General features: G+C 43.2%; 1 protein-coding gene across 2 annotated transcripts; it reads right to left on the minus strand.

The window, feature by feature from the left end:
• Positions 1 to 4,144: 4,144 nt before the first annotated feature.
• QTRT2 (queuine tRNA-ribosyltransferase accessory subunit 2) lies at positions 4,145 to 18,637 on the minus strand. Of its 2 annotated transcripts, none has more exons than XM_032680707.1 (8): positions 18,380 to 18,637; positions 17,245 to 17,300; positions 14,863 to 14,939; positions 12,062 to 12,271; positions 10,896 to 11,095; positions 8,137 to 8,288; positions 6,541 to 6,661; positions 4,145 to 5,462 (listed from the first exon to the last, which is right to left on the minus strand). In XM_032680707.1, exons 1-8 carry the CDS (start codon positions 18,580 to 18,582, stop codon positions 5,201 to 5,203), a joined length of 1,281 nt encoding a protein of 426 aa, XP_032536598.1. In that variant the 5' UTR covers positions 18,583 to 18,637; the 3' UTR covers positions 4,145 to 5,200. The 2 variants fall into 2 exon arrangements, with proteins under 2 accessions (XP_032536598.1, XP_032536597.1); XM_032680706.1 differs by having other exon boundaries at positions 4,146 to 5,462; positions 6,541 to 6,664.
• Between the last annotated feature and the right edge of the window lie 35 nt (positions 18,638 to 18,672).

Below are 18,672 nucleotides of genomic sequence, written 5' to 3' on the forward strand. Positions count from 1 at the left end.
GCACAAAACAAGGGATGTATAAAGGCACATTCCAGTGGCTTCTGCAACATGATGTTGGCAGTGCTACACACGGACATACTGCATAACTCCCACTCCTTTCCTTGCTGGCCTTGCCAAATCCTCATCATCCTGTTTGCCTATGCTCCTTCCTCCCAGACGCTCCATCTCCTGTTCCTTCCTTGAAGATCCTGCCTCTCTTTGAAGACTTCGGCTGCCTGCCAGTCTCTGTGTTCTCTCCCATCCCGGTTCACTCACCTTTGTCTGAGGAAAGCATCTGGCTTTCCTAAGGGTTGGTTTCTTCAGCTGTTTTTCAGCACATGGTACCATTAAAGTTGTCATTACACTGTAGACAGTTCCATTCTGGTCTGGGAAGGGCAGTATAAAAAAGCTCAAGACAGATTTTCAGCCTCTGCTGACTTCTTGCAAGATGCTGGCTAATCAGTACCTCCCCTGATTACCTCATCAAAAGGCAAACCAGATGTTCTCCTGTGGAAGGAGAAGCAATGAGCATAAAGCATTGCTACAAAGCCGCCTTTGTGTCACATGTTGCAACACATGTCCAACAGCCCAGAAAGGCAGTCAGCTCAAGAGCCCAAAGTGTCACACACAGAGCACAGGAATAGGTCCAGGAACTCTGGCCAAGGACCTTGAAACCACTACTTTCTTTTGTGAAAATCTCTGCTGGGACATTACATGTAAGGGCTATAGTTTTCAGATCTTTTCATGATCACCAACCTGCAAATCAATCTGCTCTGCAAGTGCAGGCAGGTGAGATACATCTTGTCCTGTGGATCTGCAGGCATGAACCACAGCCATTGTCCTTCACAGTGCTATGGCCATCCCCTTGGACCAGAAAATGCTTTACACTGTAGCAGACGGATAGGGAAGACAGAAAGCTGATTAATCCTGAGCTGCCTAGCAGATCCAGATGCCTTTAGTTATAATTTCTTTATTGTTGGCATACCATACACATACCATGTCCACCATACACAGCTTCCTAAATTTTCAGGCCGAAATTTGAAGTAATCCTGGCTAATCAGATAACCCTTTTTCATCCAAACCTCCTTCATAAAGAGCTCTGCAAATGTTCAGACACACAAAGAGCTGCTAAACAGAGCAGGTTTTCTCCAAAGTTTTTGTAATGATGGGGAGTAAGCAAGGCCAGGAGCTGGAGGAGCTATGTCAGAAACATGACAGAGCATCCCACTTTGTTGTACATTCACCTGAGCAGTGTAATTAAATCATACAGACAACAGATGTAGACATAACCAGGCAGTTCATCATCACCTCACTGTAAGGCAGGGAAGGTATCGCCTTTCCGAGCCAATATGCCACTGGAGAGTGTCTGACAGACACCATCCCACTGGCAACATCAACAGGGAAGCATGAACATTTTGCTGCACCATTTTTGTGCCAGCACCAGCTTTGACAATCTAGATCGAACTTCTCAAAGGAATTTAAATTAATTCTCTTTTTGTTTGAAAAGTCCTGTCATGTGTCCAGAATGTGCATACGAAAGGATGGTAACATGTGCTTGAACATCTTTAATAGTCTGAAGAAGTGAGTGCTGCATTACCAGAAAAGAGATGAGGTCCCTAGTGAATTATGTAGTACAAATAAAACCATTAAACTGGCCTGCAGCATCATCTATTTTGTGTATGCCTTCCACATCACAGAGGAAACATCTCTGAAATTACTGAAAGGAAGGTTTAAACATTTTATTGAGGGGCTTTGTCTGCCAACTCAGGTTATGAATCAAAACCCAACAGGGTTCAGGATGAAAAAAAATAACTACCCAATGCTTAAAAGCACCTCAGAAACACACTGGGAACTGATTTTTCTATGCATAAAAATCCCATGATCCGAAAGCCCTCTGAACCTTAGAGATGTAGAAATAAATTGAACAACCTGCTGGAACACTTCGTCTTGGGCAGCTCCTGCAATCCTTCAGAGCCACAGTAGAGCAAACCTAGAAACTGTCAGACAAGGCTTGATATGTCTCTTGGACACTGTGTCCTAATAATTTAGAGGATGGATGGGGTGGGTGAATGTGTGTGGGGGAAAAATTACATACTTCAAGGAAAAAAGAAAACATTTTTGTGATAAACCAATTTGATTTTTTTTCCTTAATACATTTTAAAGCATACTTTTGAAACTGCTTAAGAGTCTGCAATATTAAAATAGCTCTGAAAGGAGAAAGTTACTGAGCAGAATACTGATGAAGTGGTCAGAAAGGCACAGGACTTGGCACTTAACATGAGGCCCTGCCAGTTATTCTCATCAGCATGAAAGATTTTTCTTTATCAAGGGGAAGGTTACACTAGAAGTTGCTAAGGGAAAGATTCTGAAGGGTCTAATCTTTTTGTAACACACCATCTCTTTTGTATTCTGCTCTGCTCTTATTTATATTCTGCCCTTTGGAGATGGATGGCAGTCAAGGATGTTTTTGCAGTCTTCTGTGCTTAGTGAAGTTAATTTAGCACAGACATTTTTCCTCTCCTTATTAATTCCAATTTTCACTTCTCCGTGAAAAGTTTCATTTTTTCACATAGTTTTCTTCCCCATATTAGGGCAAGAATTCTGGTTTTGAAAGAAATTAGATATCTGCTTTGAAATGAATAAAAAACTTTCTAAGTTAGCATGAAAAATGTTGCTGAATTTTTACAATGTGAATGAAGAGGACTGACATATTGAGAAGTTGTCTACATACAACACATTAAGGTTGTTCTGGACTTAGTGCAGTTTGTTACTGTGTTAGCTAGTGAGTAGATGTAGCTGGTCAATTCTTGCACAATAAAAAATGCAAAGCCAGAGCACATACATGTACACGTATAAAAGCTAAGCAGAGAACTATAATAGGAAAGCCTGATGGGTATGACCGGAAAAGGAACACAGCAGTAGAGAAAGATCAGAAGGCCAGGAGGAAGAACAGAAGGGTTATTGAGAATGTCATCTTACTGGCACTTAGCTTAGCAGGTCACTAAGATCCCAGTACAGCTACATGCAGCTTCTGAGGCCACCCAGGTTGGGAGACAAAGAAACATTAATAAATCCTAATGATTCATAGAGCTGGGGCAGGACGGGGAAAATGATCAATCACAAGTAGCTTCCGAAAGATACACTTCCACAACTAGCAGTAAGGTTACCAACCTAAGAAGCATGCAGGAGTATGTGCAAGGAGGACACAACAGCTGGTATTCCTTATCTTCCCTGTCTTCACAGAGCATCCCTGGCTGACCTTTTGGACACAAACATCTTGGTGCCTGAGTGCTGGGCTGACTCAGGCATTTCGGTGATTGAGTGTGCGGATAAAGCAGTATCAGTGAGTGAGAAAAAACCCTGTCCCCTCCCAAAAGGTTTAGCGCTGACACTCGCAACTAGAAACAGACACTGCAGAAACATGGTTCAAACGCTACCATCACATCCTGCATTTCTCTTGAAAGCAGCATGAACCATTTCGGTTTCATCAGAATTCCCTGCCCTTTAAGTTAGAAGTGCCCTTCTACCTTGCACTGTGTATCCAGGACACCATCTCCAAGTTTCCCAGTGCTGTATAAACTTTAACAACCTTGGAGTTGTACTACTTGGAGTGAGGACGATAATCCTATATTTTATGTCATTTCTGTGGCTGAATCATTCTCTGTAATTTCTGTTTGAAGACAACAGCAGAGCAGTATTTGCACCATTTCTTTAGGATCCTGTGGAACCAAAGTATAGTTAGTATAACACGGTGAATAAGACTGGAATGGTAGAAAGGACTCTGACAACCTTGTGTAGCTGCCCAAAGAGACGGGAGCTAAAAACTCCTTATACTCTATGGTAAAGAAATTGTGAAGAGCACACTACAGATTAATCCTTAATTGCTTTAAGGCCAGCAATTTTAACAGTAGTATTTTTTCAAGCTTAATTAAGGTAGTAGAATTCTTACGCAGAGAGGGATGGACAGGTGTCTTTAACACTTCCAGGTCTATTATGACAATCTTTGGAAGCAAATTATTTGGAACCCTGGTCCCTGACAGGATCCTACTCCTAGATACATCTCTGTCCTCCATCAGACTGCTAGGTCAAGTTTCCAGGAGACAGCTTCTTGAGTTCAAGCTCTCTGGTACATCACCTCTGTCACACACTGAGGAGCCAGTGTAACAAATAATAAATTTCTTTTATTGTTGCTTTGTAACATAAAATAATTAAATTCATGATTCCAAAATAAGGGGCATTTAAAAAAACTGAGTAAGAGGAATGTGACATAACTGTGTCATATTTTAAAACAGAGCCACAAGAATGTTTTCTAAATGCCTTTTCCTGTGCCACATTTCTTCCACAGCTCCATCTCACATAACACAGCTTGCTATGTGACCAGTGATAGCGTAGTTGGAAAGAATGATAGATTCATTATCATCCATGTGCTAACAGGGGAGTGAAATCTGGAATAAGGGTACAAAATTAAAAAAAAAAAACAAAGAAAACCAAACCCAAATCTCTACAGCAGGACACAGATTAAACATTTTTCTCTGCTTTCTAGCTCTAATGTCACTGACTGGGACTCCTGAGGCAGGGGTTTTCAAGGCCAGGCCAAGGTGGAGGGCTTCCTCCAGGTCCAGAGAACACTGCAGTGCAGGCAGCCTGAGGGAGAAACACACAGCAGCACTTCCAGTCAGTTCTTTTCAATGACACAGATGCTGGCAGTGGCCTCAAAGACAGTGTGTTAAACTGAGGTGGGACTCTCATCAAGGAGCTAGATGATGAGATAACAACACCACTAGGTTTTTCTAGAAAGATAATTACTGTTGGGTATGGAACAAGAGTCTCAAAACGCTCCTGAGCCTTCAGGCAGCTCGATTAATTTTACGTATATGCCCTGCTTTATCTTCAGTCACAAGTTCAATAACTTTGTCCTTGCACATGGAAAACCAACAGTGAGTATCTGAAAACAAGCTATGCATACTGGTCTTGTGAACTGTCCAAGCTTTTCCATACACCAAGAATGTACCAAGCCAATTAACCAAAAGTGACGTTCGGACAAGATCATCCTTCCCCACCAGTGAAGTGAGATCTTCTTGAAATATCTCCTTCAGTTCCCTCCAGGAAGGAAAAAAGGCATTTTACTACTGACAGATCCAGGTGACCCTGCTGGAAGTCCACCTTACACAGTTCCACTGGATAAGGGTGTAGCCTGCAAACTCCTCTATCCTCTCTGATCTCACTGGCTCAGCTTCGCATTTACTGGGCCTTGAAGTGCCTGCCTGAAGACAAGGTTTTTCAGTTGATCCAGTTTATTGTCTCTTAAGGCATCCCGTATGGCACTGAAGAAGCCAAAGTAGTGCTGGAAGTTGTGCATCATGAGCAGGACACCGGCCAGCAGCTCATTGGTCACGAGGAGGTGATGGACGTAGGCGCAGGTGTGCCTCTGACAACAGTAACAGGTGCATCCTTCCAGCAAAGGACCAAAGTCATCTTGGTATCTAAGGAAGAAGCAATGTTGGATAACATCAAAGGTCAGAAGACCCATTCAAGTTATAGAGTACCCAATTACCACCTGGCCTTTTGCAGGGAGCTGAGCCCTGAGGTCCTGATTCCAGCTGCTGTAAGACTTATTGACAACTAAGAGCAGCACCACTGGCACAAAGGACTTCAAATATCATAGACGGTTTGAGTTGGAAGGGACCTCACCTAGCAGGTCATCTAGCTCCAACACTGTGCCATGGGCAGGGACATCTTCCACTAGACCAGGTTGCTCAAAGCTCCAAGCCTCATCTTGCCAGAATTCACTTCAGAGCCAAAAGGCCACACATCTAAATCAGGATAACTCTGACTACGTTACAGCTAACAGTAGAGAGAGGCCCTATCTGTGCCTTCCCTGACAGAAAAGCTGCAGTGCAAGACACCAGTCACTAGCTATCACATCATTTATGAAGGAGAAACCTATCAAAACTATGGATTTACTGATTTCTCTATTCACAAAACAATATTCCCCTCTACTGTGAGATGCTGGAGAGAACAAAGCAACACAATTGTCTACTCAGACAGCCCAGAAGTACCTGTGGCAAAGAGAAGGAAGGACAAGTGGTAACAATGGCCAAAGTTTTTGTGAAGTATCCAGAATTGGCAGAATTGCTCAGCAGCTGCTTAAACTGAGTCAGAAAGCAGAGGGTCTCCATAGTTTAAGTAAAATCCTGTATCTCAAGATGACCCAAGTTAGTTGTGGAAGACCAAAATGATCCCCAGACAAGCTTTGTAACCTATGGTCTTTCAGTTGGGCCACAGTTATGACCACAGTATGTCTGCTGGATGAATGATCAGAAAGTCCCTGGCTTTAGGTCAAGCAAAAGACAGTGCTTTCTGACACACACTGTTGCCTGATAACAAGCTAGAATGCTCATCCAACACTCTCTACTAAATGTCCAGAGGCACTGTCTTCAACAGCTTTATGTTTTATGAAGTTTCCCATCCAGCTGCTGATCACATACAACCAAATACAGAAGTCAAAAGTATCCCATTTAGTGATACAGCTGCAGATACCCTCCTCACAAACTCACATACCTTTTGTCCTTCAGACATATCTCAAACGGTGTCATTTCTGGGTCAGCTTTGGAGGAGATTTCATCCTGGTTTTCTTCAGCACCAATCTTCTCCAGGTCCTGGGCCCCATTTTGTGTTAAAACTGCTTAAAATAAAAAGAGAACAGCCTTTTACAAACAGAGTAAGGGCAAAGGAAGGATAGCAACTTTAGAATAGGTATTTCTGCTACTCTTCTGCCACAGGTTTACACCTCTTTCTTAGAGTAAGCAGCTATTTTCCTTAATTGCCATAGGTTAGTTAACTCATACACTTTTAGATGATTAAAACAACAAGAGACAACTGAAAACTAATCTACTAAAACTAATCAAAAGTTGGAGCTGAAACAACAGTATAACTCTTTGCTGCTCTACTGAGCTAAATTCTTAAAAAATAAGAACTTTTCATCTGAACTGCATGCTGAATAGAGTGCAATCACCTGAACAAATTGATTTTATTGAGATTTTATTAGAGTAGGTAGGCAACTCATTTGCATTCAATCATTCTACTTTCCATGCTGTGATCAAGACTCAGGGATTTAGATGCCTCGATTTTTTTTTTAAACAACTGAAATCAAAACAGGCTGGTAGCACTAATTCAGAAGATGTAGATTCCACATCTGCCTTTTCTGCACCTATCTGAAAAATAAAGAATCATCCCATAACTTTGTAGGTTTGCAATTTTAAGTTTGTTCTTACAAAGGAGATGTATCTGGAAATACCAGTATTACTGTTTGCACAATCCATGTCTACTGACTTCAAAACAGGCACAGAACAAAACCACTCCCCTTACCCAGAATCTTATGATTTAAGAATACAGTGAAACAAGAGACCTTAAAGACAAGGGTTAAAAAAATAGCAGCAGGTACAAAGCAACAAGATGTTCTGTTCTATTCAGATGGTTTTGAATTATCCAGGCCTGAAAAGCCACTAGGTTTTACCCAAGAGAAAAAATGTAAAATGTTTCCCTGTATTAAAAATGTTTAATAGGCCAAAACAAAACAGCTGCTTGAAACACATTTGATAGGTGCTTTAACGGGTGATATGCATGTTCCCATCTCACAGCGTAATGAGGTAATAAGTTATGAACATCTCGTTTTTGTTTTGATATGTACTGATGAGTCCAAGGACAAAGAGAAAAGCTGCCCAAAGAAATGGGAAACTTCTGACAGCTAGAAAGAAAGAACTTCAGAAACACATTATTATTACAGACACATAGTCAGTTCATTCCAGAAATCAAACATATTACATCTCCACTTAATAGGTTCAGCCTTCACTGCTAAAGGTAACAGAAGATTTCCCAAGGGTATCAAACTAAAACCCTTCTATTCAGTAGGTGTTTAAGAAATATTTAATCATGTTTTGGCTAACCACATTTAGAGGCCTCAAGTTTTACTCAATAGGTTTCACACCAAAGTACCCCACCTTCAAAAGCAACACTTGATAGTGGAATACCAGTTTTTCCAGTGGTTACTGCACTTATTTCAGGAACAAAACACTCAAGTACAGATTCCTCCAAAGTATGAATTCTCCTTGCCACAATGTAAACTGTAAAAATTATAATGACCATCAAGAAGCCTACCTGCTGTTTCAGGATCTGGATGGCAGTCATAACTGAAAACCAAGGCACAGCCTCGCTCTGTCACTTGGAAGGGAAAGAAGCTCTCAAAAATGTCCACTCCCCTTTCAATGCACTCAAGCACCTCATCTGGTTTGCCCACACCATGAATGATTCTGTAAGAGACACACAGGAAGACAAATCTACAATATTCTGAGTAGAAGCAAGAAGGTACCTGAAGATCTTCAGGTCACGTGCAGCTCATGTAGCTTATCTCTGCAACTGCTAACCAGAAGGCAACTGGGGACAACAGTCACCACCCAGAATCCTGTGTGCTTCCAGTTCCCCACCTCCAACATATCCAGTACATAGCAGGCTTTTCATTATCTGCCATTTGGAAGACAGCAATAATCCCTCACTTCCTGCGGAACAAACTCATTCTGTTCATTATGTTTGAAGTGATTTGGTTTCTTTCACATACACATAAATACACTTAGATTCAAAACATCTGTGCCATAGAACAGATATTTTCCTTAGTCATGTTTGTGCCCCAGGGAATTACTGATTTCCAGACACATGGACCCTTTTGCTTGTTAACTGTTTAGAAGACAGTCTGAAAAGACTTGATCAAGAGCAGCAGAGACAGCAGTAGATGGCTGGTCAAAGATACAAGTCCTTCGGGTGACAGACACATCATACTGCACTTGGAAAACCTGCCTGGAGGAGAATGCACTACTGAGAAATGTCATCAGAAAGAGAGATCTTCCTTCCTTTAGTCTTTTCTCGTCTTTACACTCTACCTGCTCAAATGATTTACCCAAAAACCTGGGCTGTAACATCTCCTGAGACACGCATTAAGAGCCAGGAAGAGCCTGGCTGGATTGCCATCAATGGTAATAGAGATCCTGCCGTTAGCCAAATTTAGTTGGTAGGTTTGCCGATGGTGGGTGAAGCATAAGAGAGAAGAGCAGTGCCTGCTCTCCTGCAGGTGCATGGGCTGGGCTGACAGCAGTAGAAGTTAATGTAGGGCAATGATCTAAACAGATAATTAGGAAAATACACAGGGGCTGATAAATGAAGTCACAAGGTGCCATTTTTAGTCACTTTTCTAAGTACTCCAATTAAATTGATGAGAACAGAATAAGGATGGGAGAAGTTTACAGCATGAGTGTTTTATGTTTCAGGTTCCCGTGGCAGGGAGAAAATGATGTGCAGAAGTCAGAACAGTAGATCTGCATGCATGCATGATCAAAGCCCTTGCTGAAACTTCTCTCTGCACAGTTAAGGACAAACACTTCTTCTTGCAAAGGTTCTGTTGCTACTGGAAAGGAAATTTTACCAAGAGACTTCAGCATCTTTAGATACATAAAAGGACTCTTAAAAAAGTACATTGATAAGGTCATTTCATCATCAAACAAAAAGCAGTCGCTTCTTGAGTGAAGCACAGAAAGTGTTTGTCTTCTAGAGAATTTCATATTGAATTTCATATTGGGGTAGAACACAGCTGCATAACTACTTCTCCAGCCAGAATGGCAAGGGTGATTCAGGAACAAGGACTGTCTGAAATTCACTTGAGGTACTTACAAGACCCCTGGGGCTACCCAGCTTTCTTCCTACTGAGAGGTCAGAAACACTTGTCTTAACCAGACAAGCAAACTACTTGATAGATGAGGCAGATGCACAGGTAGCCAGTAAGGTTAGCTGAGCAGATTGGACTCTAATGCTCCCAGGGGATCTTTTAAGTAGCTCAACCAGACAGGATGGCAACAACACAGCAAGCCTTCTAATTGTCAGGAAAATTCAAACCCCAGGCACCATTAAGCAAGAACAAGCTGCAACACCAGACACACGCTTTTGCATTTAATTTCCTTTTGAACATCATTAGGTCAGAGCAATGCTCAGCTAGCAGAGGGAAGCAGGATGACAATGGGGCCTCAGTCACTCTCTTTAGGAAATGATGAAAAAAGCACTCACATTATTTCTGTTGCAGCTGCTCTTGTTAAGAGCAACCCAGCAAGCTCAACCCAATGCTAAGAAACCCCTCATATTAGCACACATTTTCGGGAAGTCTTTAGTTACTGTTACTCCTTTGTACCATCAAAAAAGCTTCCACCCCTGTCCAGTCTCTGCCATGAATGTGATGGGCAAAACTAACTACTCAGACACACAATAAGCCCCACATTGTCCAAGAAGAGAACATCATTGTTTTAGGTGAGGCTGTACCACCTCTGGCAGTCCACAGGCTCAGTGTCTCAGGTACCAGGTCAGAGCTGGCTGCCAAAAGATCATGTAAACACTGGCTGGTTCTGCCAGCACCCGTCTCTGGAGCCATCCTCCAGCTGAGACCAGAGAACTGGAAACATGACAGGTTTTGATAAGGTCCTCATCACGAGATGAGGTCCCCTCATAAGATGAGGTACCTGCATAATATCTTGATAATAACATTCTTGTTTGAGCTGAACTTCAAGTAAACCATGGCCTCAGAGGCCAAATGCAAGCACCTCTGACATATCCTACCTGTAACTCTTTCTAAAAACGTATATATGACAAATGTGGAGAATACTCATACCCAGAGTGTGAGCACAGCTTGGCGCCAACTGCAGCTAAAAACTGAAACAACGGTTGAAGCCTGCAGCCTGACAGTGGTAAAATTTATGCAGCCTGGCACATACAGAGCTGTGCAATACAGCGATTATTTCCTACAGGGATACTGCACAGCAGCCTGTAGAAGCTCCTCATAATAGAACAGATGGATTTCTTGGGATGTTGCCCACAAGACTTACCTTGGTTTATCCTCTGGCAGCTCTGCTGTGACAGAAGCTATCAGTTTCAACTTGGTCTCCGTGGCCATGGCACATCCCTGGAAGCCATCTAGCAGAAAGCCACCCACAGGCCGCTTGGCAGTCTCCCTGGCTGATCTGAGCCTCTCTTCCAAGATATCTCCACCTTCAATTGCCCCAAACATTACACTTCCTTGTAGTTCCTGTCCCAGGAGAAAGCTACAAGTGTTAGAGCGTGCTCTGCCAAAGACATGCAAGACATCTCAAAGCCCAGACTTAGATGCCTGCTACTTAAGCCCCACATTCCCAGGAACTTGCCAGAACCACAGTGTTTCATCCCACGTAAGACTATTCCCCACACAACACTGTGAAGTCCATGTGAGAGTGTAAGAAATGGGATTAAGGAAGACAAGATTCTGCTCCTTACCTTAACACTAACTCACTGAGAATTTTGATGCCATTCTTCCCACCTCCCTATTACTGAAGGCAATAACCACATGCCATCTTTGTACATGGCTTTTTATGGATGGCCCCTTAGCAATGCATATGTCAGTGCAGAATACAAAGCAGGTGCCATTATCCTGTCTGTCAGAACTCATCTCATAATGATCAGACCAGATCCCACAATGAGTTCCCTTCCAGAAGATACTGATATCAGCTCCTGTCACCCATTTTCTTTCCCTTGTAGTGCACATTCAGATATATATCTCCTTTCACCAAAAGGGAGGGAAGTTTCAAAGCTGCTGGAAGAAACAAAGAACAGCACTGACTAATTCTATCAAGTCCTTCGTCACTTGGAATTGAGGTGATTTCAGGGAAAAAAGATTGGTTTTCTCGACCTGAATGAGAAGATCCCACTTTGCCCATGAATATAGCAATAAGGTAAATGAAAGAAAAGCACTACAGTCCAAAAGTAAGGAAAAAAAATTAGAAGTAGTTCTCCCCAAAAAGTAAGGATGAGTATTCTAGTGCAGGAGACAATTTACTAAAGGGAGAAAGAAAAACTCCCTATGCTACTGGTTATACCCCATGTGACTGTGACCTGGGCATTCTCTGATACATATATGTGACACAATTCCTATTAAATTACATCCTGGGACTGGCCCAGGATGCAGCACAGACCAAAAAGCAGATGCAGTGCTATTGCCTCAGTATTTTGGGGACCTTACGGGTGATTTTTCTTGCAGCTGAAGACATACATCCAGGAAGGAAAGTGACCTATCCACAGACTTCTTGGCTCTTTTTCTACCAACTTCCCCAGAAATGGTGTCTCCATCAGAGATGCACTGGAACCAGTCTGGCTGGATGGCTCGCTGTATGTCCATGAATTTGGAAACTGTCATTTCCATGCGCCCTGAGCTTCCCCACAGGGAGACTGTCTGTCAAGGAAGAATAGGGATGAACGTTAGTTGTGAAGGACAGCAGATCCTAAGGGTGAAAGGAGGGAAGGAATTGGTCTGGTGAAATACCAGATACTGGAATGATACCTTATTCAGCAAAGGCTGCAATGGCAAAAAACGGCTCACTAATTTTCTGTATACAAAACCAAGAAAATGTTTCCTTTTCCAAGCATTTAATTCATACCTCATACGTGAATATACATGAGTATATATAAACCATACAGACACCGTACACACTGGGAAGAATACAAAAAGTTGTTAAGCAACTTAATCTTAGAACCCCATGTTATTTTTGAAAGCTATGTATTGCTTTTGCACTTGGTATTTCATCTTTAACTGTGACTCTTGGGGATGGTCCTATGCAGGGCTAAGAGCTGGACTTGTGGGTCCCTTCCAAATCAGCATATTCTGTGATTCTGTTATTTAGGGTCCAAATTCAGCCACTTAAGAAGGGATTGAAATACCAAGTGCAAAAGCAATACACAGCTTTCAAACCAAGCCAACATAAGAAATGGCAGGTGCTCATCAGGATTTCACCGAATCTCTGTCTCAGTGTCTTCACACACTTTCTATTCTGTGTGTGTACTTGGGTCCCCACCTTCCATCATTATTCCATGCTACCCTCAAAAGATTTTAAAGCAAGACAGAAGCCCCTGCACAGAGAGGTTATGTTACCTGAACACCTCCAGGCGAGCAGATGTCACCATTCAATCCACTAAACATTCAGATTCAAAAAATGTTACTGCAAGCACTGCAACTACACATGCTACCACATTTCAGCCTATTTTACAGAATCTGCAATTAACCTGTGAGTGCAGCTTTGCTGTATTTTGTTGTATTATGGTTAGACTTGTGACACTGCTGCTCCAAAATTTTAAAGGGGTATTCAAGTAGTTAAGTATTGGTCTTTAGAATTCAGCTCTTTTCATCTACAATTCTGTCAAATGAGGAAGTGTGTTCAGCTATCAGAAACAGCACATAGCTTGAAGTGTTACAGGGACTTTTTGTGACCTGTTTGGGACCTGAAGGTTTAAATCCACTCTGCTAGCCTACGCCAGACAGACAGATTAAGCACTGCAGTTCTCACGCATACTAATTTGCAAACTGAATTCGATCAGCTGATGCAAAAAATATGAGAAGAACAATTTTTTTGTTTCATCTCCACAAAGCCCCAAAAGCATTGTGCTAGTACACCACATGCCTGTTGCCTGTCCATCCATCCATCTCTCCTGATTACTTCTGGCCTCCTCAGCCAGTTTCACTAAATTTGAGTAACAAAGACAGAAGACTCCAAAGTAATAATATTGCTGTAAATTTCCAACTAAAATAAGGCAACTCCAAAGGAAGGAGATCCAAAATTAGTACCTGCAAAATAACAGGAAGACAGCAGCTGTATGTTGTTCTGAAGCAGCATGTTGATCAGATAGTACCTGCTGCCTCTTATTGTGAGAGCATTGAGGAACAGCTGGTGAAGGCAGGCAGAGGAAAGTCAGAACTGTCTGAGCCAAAGGGCAGAGTGTAATCACATCTAGTTACCTTCATTCTGCTCTCGAGAGGAAAAAAGCGGCTTTAATAAATAAAATAGTGATGCAGCTTAGAGAACTGAGCATTATCCTGTGATTATTTAAATCCAGCCTGTGCTAGACTTTCTGGCACAGAATCCAGAGCTTTCTGTCCCATTGCTTTCAAAAAGCTATCATAAGCATTTGTCAGTACAGATTCAGCTGCAGAAGGCCTTGTAACAAGGTGACAAATATCTTCACCAGCTTATTTTTTAAAAAAAAAGCTGAATCAAACCTGCAACACCCAGGCTTAGATTGCCGCTATCACCTCATAGCTGCACAATGGTAGGACAAGCTTCAGATAATTCCTTCCCTGCAAAGAGGCAGGACTCAGCCTGGTTCCCAGCAGCAAAGAATATATATTGATAGCTGAATGGCAGGAGTTATCCTCTGTCATTCAGTCACCTTTCACCAAATGTGACCATACCCAAACAAGCCTTGAGACTGACTGGATCTGAGCAGGTGCCAGGAATGGCCCCTGCAGGACAAAGTTGTGGCAGGTAGCGTGTGGATTGCATGGGGAATGTGTCTGCCTGTGGGATGGAAAACAGGAAAATGCCTGCAAGACTATGCACTCCTGAATTTCTGAGCCACTCTCCTGTGAAAATTATTTCTCCTTTGTGGGCCTGTAGCACTCTAAATACACAGGGTTTCAGATTTATTGCTTATCAGTGACATCACTGTAAGCTGGTACAGCAAATACACTAAAAGACAGGTATTTTCTTTACTACCATATTAACCACAACAGCATGGGAGGACAGAGCTCTCCTTTCTATCTAAATTGCCACTTAACTGCTCCGGAATTGTTCAGGGAACATGCTGACAAGTAAGAACACGTACGGCTTTATTTAGTTGTAGGTAGGAGCATGTAAATGACATTCCTCTTTGTGCGAAGATTAGAAAAATAAATCTTGTGGCTGTCTGAGCACACCCACAGAGATGAAGGGACTGGCAGCTTTCTCTTGAGAACTTTAGGTGGACCCTTTCGAGTCTTTACAGCTACTGTACCTTGTTGGTGTTGTAGCCAGATGGACAGGGACTGACTGGGTCATGAAGGGAGCAGTACAGCACAGCATCTGGCATACCTGGGAGCAGAGAGACAGACATGGAGTAGAGTTTCATGAACTAAAGCAAAGCTAATGCAAAGATGAGGCTTGTCAATTTGCAAAAGGGAATAGGGTATTCTCCCCCACACAAATACAGCCATTCTGACAAAGAAAATATTGATCATTTGATATCTCAGCATCAAAGAAGGCAGACTTCTTCCTCAGTCTTACTATCTGCAGGGAGAAAAGCGCAGCATCAGGCAAACCATGAAATAATACCCTTTGGTTCAGCTCCCTTGAGATTTATTTCTGTTTTTTCTTGATTAATACTTTACCTACTAAAATCTTCTAGACCCACCAGCTGACTCACTTGACCACTCAATTGATATACTGAAGACATTTGACACAATCTAAACTGAGCAACAACCCCAAGCCTAGAACTTTTAAGGAAGGACATACAGAATCATAGAATGGTTTGGGTTGGAAGGGACCTTAAAGATCCTGTCCCGTGGGCAGGTACACTTTCCACTAGACCAAGTTGCTTAAAGCCCCATCCAATCTGGCCTTGAATACTTCCAGGGATGGAGCAGCCACAACTTCTTTGGGCAATCTGTTCCAGTGCCTCACCACGCTCATAGTAAAGAACAGAATACTGAGAGAACATATCAGCTACAAAAACGAGAATTATATCACCCCTGCAAGACTGGAGGCTTCAAATGTCAGAAAGCTAGACAGTATGTCTCAATGACAGTCTTCACAGATAGTCACTGAAATTGGTAAAGCCTCTAAGAAGTTTCAGATAAAGAGATTCTTCAATTTTTCGTGAAGGAATAAGCTGCCCCAAAGCAGTCGAAGTTTACTGAGAGTTGGGTGCAAACTTCCTTTGGAAAGGCAAACCATAACTTTGTTTATATAATAAAATATATGTTCCAAATTTTTATGTGCTTAAAAAAAAAAAGGCACACTATCAACATGGATTTTTTTTCTTGCAAAGTCTGCTATATTCCATACACAAAAAACTGTCTGTAAATTACAGAAATTATGGACACATCATCACTTTCACAAGACTTACCCCATACTCCATATCCAAGTATAACTTGAGATACCCAGAAAAAGCATCCTAGAGAAACTTGTTGTCCTGGCAGATAATCCTCCACTCCTCTGAGCTGCCTCCTCAGATATAAATACAGTCTGTGATACACATATTCACACAAGAGGCCAACCCTGCACTGCACTCACTGTGCGTTCAGGGTCCTTTGCCACATGAGCCTGACACCAGTGATCTGAGCTGCACAAGGTCAGGCCTTTACTGATCTGTTGTGACAATCAGAGGAAAAAAACAGGAGAGTTGCAAACACAGGAACTACTGCTTTACTCATTCTTATCATCAAGGTGTTAAGACAAAGATTCCATTCAGGAGCTGCTCCAAGAATGGAGTACAGGGACTGATGAACATCACAAAGGTTTGGTGCAGTAGCCAAAGGATGTGGCAACACTGACTGTTTTTCATATGACTATCCATAAATAAAATTCAGTTAATTCTTAAAATTGACTCTTTAAGATGGAAAAGTGGAAGAGGAATACAGGGAGCAAGTACAGTCCAAATGCTAAACAGACAGGAACAAAGAACAGGGGGAAAATGAGCTTCTCCACCTGCTTCTTTAGTTCCTCAAAGCTCCCACAAATCCAACATGGGTCCTTCCCCCTAACATTTTCTCAAAACAGAAACAGCTCAGAGACAGAAGTGTCCACCGGCTGAGATTGATTTGATGTGGATGCTTTACCTGTTCATTCTTCATACTGCATTAAGATTTCCTGTTGGAAATCTTTAGCTGAAATTAACTATTTCAAGGGAACCAAAAAAGACAGGAAATGTATTTGAGCAGCTGTATGGGGAAGGCCCTTTTAATGAAAGTTTCTCATTCTCCTCATAAAAGAAGCCAGAAATCGCACCTGGCAAGATTCATTTGCAGAAGTGATTGGGGGCTACAGTGAAACCACTCTCAGTCCTAGTCTCAACTTTTGGGCTAAGCCCACCCCAGTCAGTGCTGAAGCCTGCAAGGAGAAGGCTGGGTGCAGAAAAAGAGGGGAAAAAAGCAAAACTACTTATTTTTGTACACCGATTGAAGGATTTTCGGCCATACTATTGGCCAGAAGGATTTCTGACCATACCAATGTCAACATACTATTTCAAGTCTTCCTTAGTGACTCTCTGAGTGAGAAAATGCCTAAATGTGGAAAGGCTGTACCTCCATCTTTCTCCCTACTGTACTGCCTGAACATGCTCTAGTGGGATACACCTGCATTTTCTCTCCAGACATACAAGCAAACACATGCACTTTACCTATAAATTTTGCAGCTCCTTCTTTATACTCTTCCAGGACATCGTGAATTTCTGCCCTGCAATCCAGAAACAGAAATACATTAGCTAAGCAGACATCTATCAAAAAAGATCAGTGGTTTCATAAGTAAGGCTTCTGTTTCCATACTTATGCTTAACTGGATCGGTCAAGCACTGATTTCTGCCATCCAGCTATCAGGCAGTAAAGCAGGGATAGATAGAACTGAATTCCAGAGACATGGAGCTCAAGAATCATAGCCCACAACCTAGGGCACTCATAATTCTGTGGCAAACAGGCAGAACTTTTACCTGCACTGACCAGTGCCCACTGACTTGCTGGAGAACACGCAGCCCCAGTGTGACTTCTTGGGTAGCATCACTAATGTGCATCATTCAGCAACAGCACAACCAGGGACAGGAGAGCTTCTAACAAGCTTTATGGTGTTAATCTTTCCTTCCAGTTTCCACTTACCTAACTAGTTTTGAGAGTCAACTGTTGGTTCAATCTTACCTCAAATGTTTCCAGCATGGGGCATCTGCCACCAATCTGGGCAACCTGTTCCAGTGTTTCATTGGTCTCATTGTAAAAAATTCCTTCCTTATATCTAGTCTACCCTCTTACAGTTTAAAACCATTATCTGTCGGGATAAGCCCTGATAAAAAGTTTGTCCCCAGTTTTCTTATATGCCTCCTTTAGGTACTGGGAGGCTGATATAAGGTCTCTCTAGAGTTTTCTCTTATCCTGGCTGAACAGCCCCAGCTTTTCTCAGCCTGTTGTCACAGGAGAGGTGCTCCAGCTCTCTGATCATCTTCGTGGCTTTCCTCTGGACTCACTCCTACAGGTCCATGTCTGCCCTATGTTGGGGACCCCACAGCTGGATGCAGTACTCCAGGTGGGGTCTCACCAGAGCAGAGCAGAGGGGGAGAATCATCTCCCTCGACCTGCTGGCCGAGACGGGAAGACGGCTGTGAAGTCACTACCGCGGGTTTGGCCTAAACACACTAAAAGCCACGCGGCCCTCCAGCTCCCTCACCTTCGCCTTTCCCACCGCGCCCCTGCACCTCCCTTCGACAGGGAAGCAGCAGAGGGACCCCCGAGCTCGCCGCTTCCCCGCGCCCCCCATCCCGCGGTACTCACAGGGCGGGCAGGGGCAGCTGCGCCACGCCGGGCACTCCGCGCACCTCCCGCAGCGTGTCGTGGGTGAGGTGCGGCGCCGAGCCGGTCCGCGTGTACAGCAGGCAGCCCGGCAGCGCCAGCGCCCCAGCCCCGCTCCTGCCCAGCCCCACCAGCGTGCCCAGCCGCCCGCAGCCCGCCCCGAGCAGCTGTAGCTTCATCTTCATCCTCGGTCGGGCAGCGCCCGGGGCCGGAGGCAGCGCGGATCTCCCTTCCCACCGCGCCGGGCGTCATCAGCGGGCGCCGCGCGCCGACGC

Source organism: Chiroxiphia lanceolata, chromosome 2, assembly GCF_009829145.1.
Source record: "Chiroxiphia lanceolata isolate bChiLan1 chromosome 2, bChiLan1.pri, whole genome shotgun sequence".
NCBI classification, from domain to species: Eukaryota; Metazoa; Chordata; class Aves; order Passeriformes; family Pipridae; genus Chiroxiphia; species Chiroxiphia lanceolata.

Excerpts from the sequence above, each read along its gene's own strand:
- QTRT2 (XM_032680706.1), bottom strand. The coding sequence starts at position 18,582 with ATGAAGATGAAGCTACAGCTGCTCGGGGCGGGCTGCGGGCGGCTGGGC. Across the intron at positions 17,301-18,379 it reads CAGCTGCCCCTGCCCGCCCT|GGCAGAAATTCACGATGTCC; the intron begins GTGAGTACCGCG and ends TCTGGATTGCAG. Across the intron at positions 14,940-17,244 it reads AGGAGCTGCAAAATTTATAG|GTATGCCAGATGCTGTGCTG; the intron begins GTAAAGTGCATG and ends CTCTGCTCCCAG.